We start from the raw sequence: 2,642 nt of genomic DNA on the forward strand, positions 1-2,642 counted from the left end.
TGGTCAGAAAACTATAAATGGACATTAGAACAGATCCATGGTCAGGCCTGTTCACTTATGGATGTCAGACCACTGGAGTTGAGTGCACTGGGATTACATGCTAGTAATGTTCTGTGAAGTGCACTATAGCTACCCAAAACAGCACGAACACGAAGGCAAGGTTAAAGTAAGTGTATTTTCACAAGGTGCTGTACAATGGTCGAGGGCGTTCTCTGCTGTATTTTCACAAGGTGCTGTACAAGGGCATTCTCTGCTGGAAGCTTATTGCTGCATAGAAGGCTCAGCCTTTTCAGTCCTGTAAAAGAGATTAAGCATCATGTGAATGTAAAAATCTCACAGTAGAAAACATGCCAAAACCAGTATGCATGCTTCTAAATGTATGCATTGCTTGTGAATGCATTGCTTAGTTCTGCTGGCAATGCAAACAGAGCTAAGCATGCATTCACAAGGAATGCATACATTTAGAAGCATGCATGACCAGTCACCTTTATTGAGGTGCAACTCAATACAAACTGCAAAGCAATTACATGCGAGGCGCATAATCTGTATGTTAACAAAAAATATCAGAATAGTTGGGTATGAATATAGGTAAATAACGGCACATTCAGAGACAGCAAAAATGAGACTTGTCTCATTTTTGCTGTTGTCCCTTGTCTACTATGCACTGATGTGCCTTATTTAAGCAAGGCCAACTATCTTGAACTTCCATAACAGTTTGGCCATACAGATGAAAGCAGGGTAAATGCTACAAACATGCACAAAATAGTGATAAAGTGAATGAATTGATGCACCTCTTGGCCTGTTTCTCAACATCGGCCAGCTTTTCGACTACAAAATGGTTCATCCTTTTTAGGCTGTTTTGCCGTAGGTCAGCAGGCAGACCAAGCCGCAGCAGCCTCTCCTTGTAACATTCTGTCATCAGAAAAAACAGTAAAATAGGTAGTCAAAGTTAAAGCAAGTCCTTCAACCAGTCCAGCGCACTAAAATGATGCAAACAGCTTTTGGTGAACCAACAAGTGAACCAACAAGTCTAGTAAAGTAAAATGATCCTGAACTGCTGAAAGTACTTTCACTTATGCAAGAAAGCTTTAGCCGTAAATGGCTAAAAACTTTGTGCAATAGAAGTACGACAAATGTAATGCTGCATTCACTTACCACGCATCACCGCCACCTTCCAAGGTGTCAAAGGTTCCTTTAGGGGGCGATCCGGGAACCTCGGACAGTTCTTGCCTGGAAATATAGCAAAGGCAAATTAGCAAGCAAAAGATAAAAAATGTCACAACAACCAGTTCTATCCCAATTAAGGGGGTTGCTGGAACAATCTTTGTAGCCAAGTTAATTCATTTGTTTGGTAGGGAGAGCCAAGTTTACATGCTCTATGTAATTTATAAACATATTTTGAAGAGTTCATGTCTATTGATCATACCGGTCAGTGGCACCACAAGGTACAGTTTCCCCTGGCCCTGCCTACCTTACATGCGATGCCATTAAAGCGATAATGGCATTTTGGTCCCCAATTATTTGATTTGGAAAATAAAACAGCGCATCGGACAAATGAACGACTGGGCCCCATGTGCTGATCTGTTAGCTCTGTGTCCGTATGCATTCGTACAGGCAAAGGGAACAGCTGGCTTGCATTATGGATGCAGAGACAAAGCCTGTTGATTTTACTAGCGGCGTGGTGGGATTTTAGGCAAGACAGAAAGCAACGAGACAGTGAAATCTGCCTCTCCAGCATGGAGATTGAGGATTGCCTCGTATTACTGTGCAATTCAATTTATTAAGGTAGGATTACCTGCAGCATTCTGATACAAGAGACAAGTGTGGTCCCTGTATGTTCTGTGGCTTCTGTGCGCAGCACATGCATGCAGGGAGTATCCACACACTAGAATGTGGAAGCACTGTGCCCAATGCTGAATAGAGACTGGCACCGTCACAGTAATGGCAAAAACATCTCATAATAAACTGGGTGTTGCAAGATATTTAGGAATGCACACAGATCGATGGGAAGTAGACGACATTTGCGTCATCAGATGTACTGCCAAGTGGGTGCAACTGGTTTAAGGACTTGGATAACCTACCTTGGAGGGAACGACCCTTCAAGTCTGCTGGGTCCCAGATCGCCACTACCAGCTCCTTCACGAAGAGGCTATCCTTCGGCTGCAGCTGTATTCGTTTCCATGCTCCCATGGGTATCCGCAATCCCTGGCCTATATCCACCTGCGTAGCCACAGAATACGCACAAATAACCTGCACATACTGTACTGTAATTATTTCATGCGGTGAAAAAATGATTTCGCAACACTGAGAATTATCAGGAGCCTGAAAAAAATTTAGCAGTCACGGTTGTAAAATACAGCGAGATTGCACATTGGCAAGTAAAGCGACATGTACAGGTGTTGATTTTCCTGCTAAAGTTTATGCGACTGTACTAGTCAAGCTGTTCTTGCTAATGTGTATTAGTGCCAACTTTGTTTAGCAAGCTTTAGAACAGGAATTCAACCACATTAAAAAAGAAATCTTACCATGTGTTCAGGGCCAGGGACTTCGGATGTTTTTTGGGGCATGGAAGCAGGGCTCCAAAGGGCAGGTGCGGCAGGGGCATCTTGCCATTCAAATCGGCGTGTCCTTGCACCGGTGGT

At 43.4% G+C, this 2,642-nt stretch overlaps 1 protein-coding gene across 1 annotated transcript; it reads right to left on the reverse strand.

The window, feature by feature from the left end:
* Positions 1-261: 261 nt before the first annotated feature.
* On the reverse strand, positions 262-2,190 carry LOC125939811 (BEN domain-containing protein 5-like). Its single transcript, XM_049655257.1, has 4 exons — positions 2,082-2,190; positions 1,156-1,230; positions 792-912; positions 262-295 (listed from the first exon to the last, which is right to left on the reverse strand). The coding sequence occupies exons 1-4, from the start codon at positions 2,188-2,190 to the stop codon at positions 262-264; spliced, it is 339 nt and encodes a 112-aa protein (XP_049511214.1).
* Positions 2,191-2,642: the final 452 nt, after the last annotated feature.

The sequence above is a fragment of the Dermacentor silvarum genome, chromosome 9, assembly GCF_013339745.2.
Source record: "Dermacentor silvarum isolate Dsil-2018 chromosome 9, BIME_Dsil_1.4, whole genome shotgun sequence".
NCBI classification, from domain to species: domain Eukaryota; kingdom Metazoa; phylum Arthropoda; class Arachnida; order Ixodida; family Ixodidae; genus Dermacentor; species Dermacentor silvarum.

Excerpts from the sequence above, each read along its gene's own strand:
- LOC125939811 (XM_049655257.1), bottom strand. The coding sequence starts at position 2,190 with ATGGGAGCATGGAAACGAATACAGCTGCAGCCGAAGGATAGCCTCTTC. Across the intron at positions 1,231-2,081 it reads GAAGGGTCGTTCCCTCCAAG|GCAAGAACTGTCCGAGGTTC; the intron begins GTAGGTTATCCA and ends CTATATTTCCAG. Across the intron at positions 913-1,155 it reads GAAGGTGGCGGTGATGCGTG|AATGTTACAAGGAGAGGCTG; the intron begins GTAAGTGAATGC and ends TTCTGATGACAG.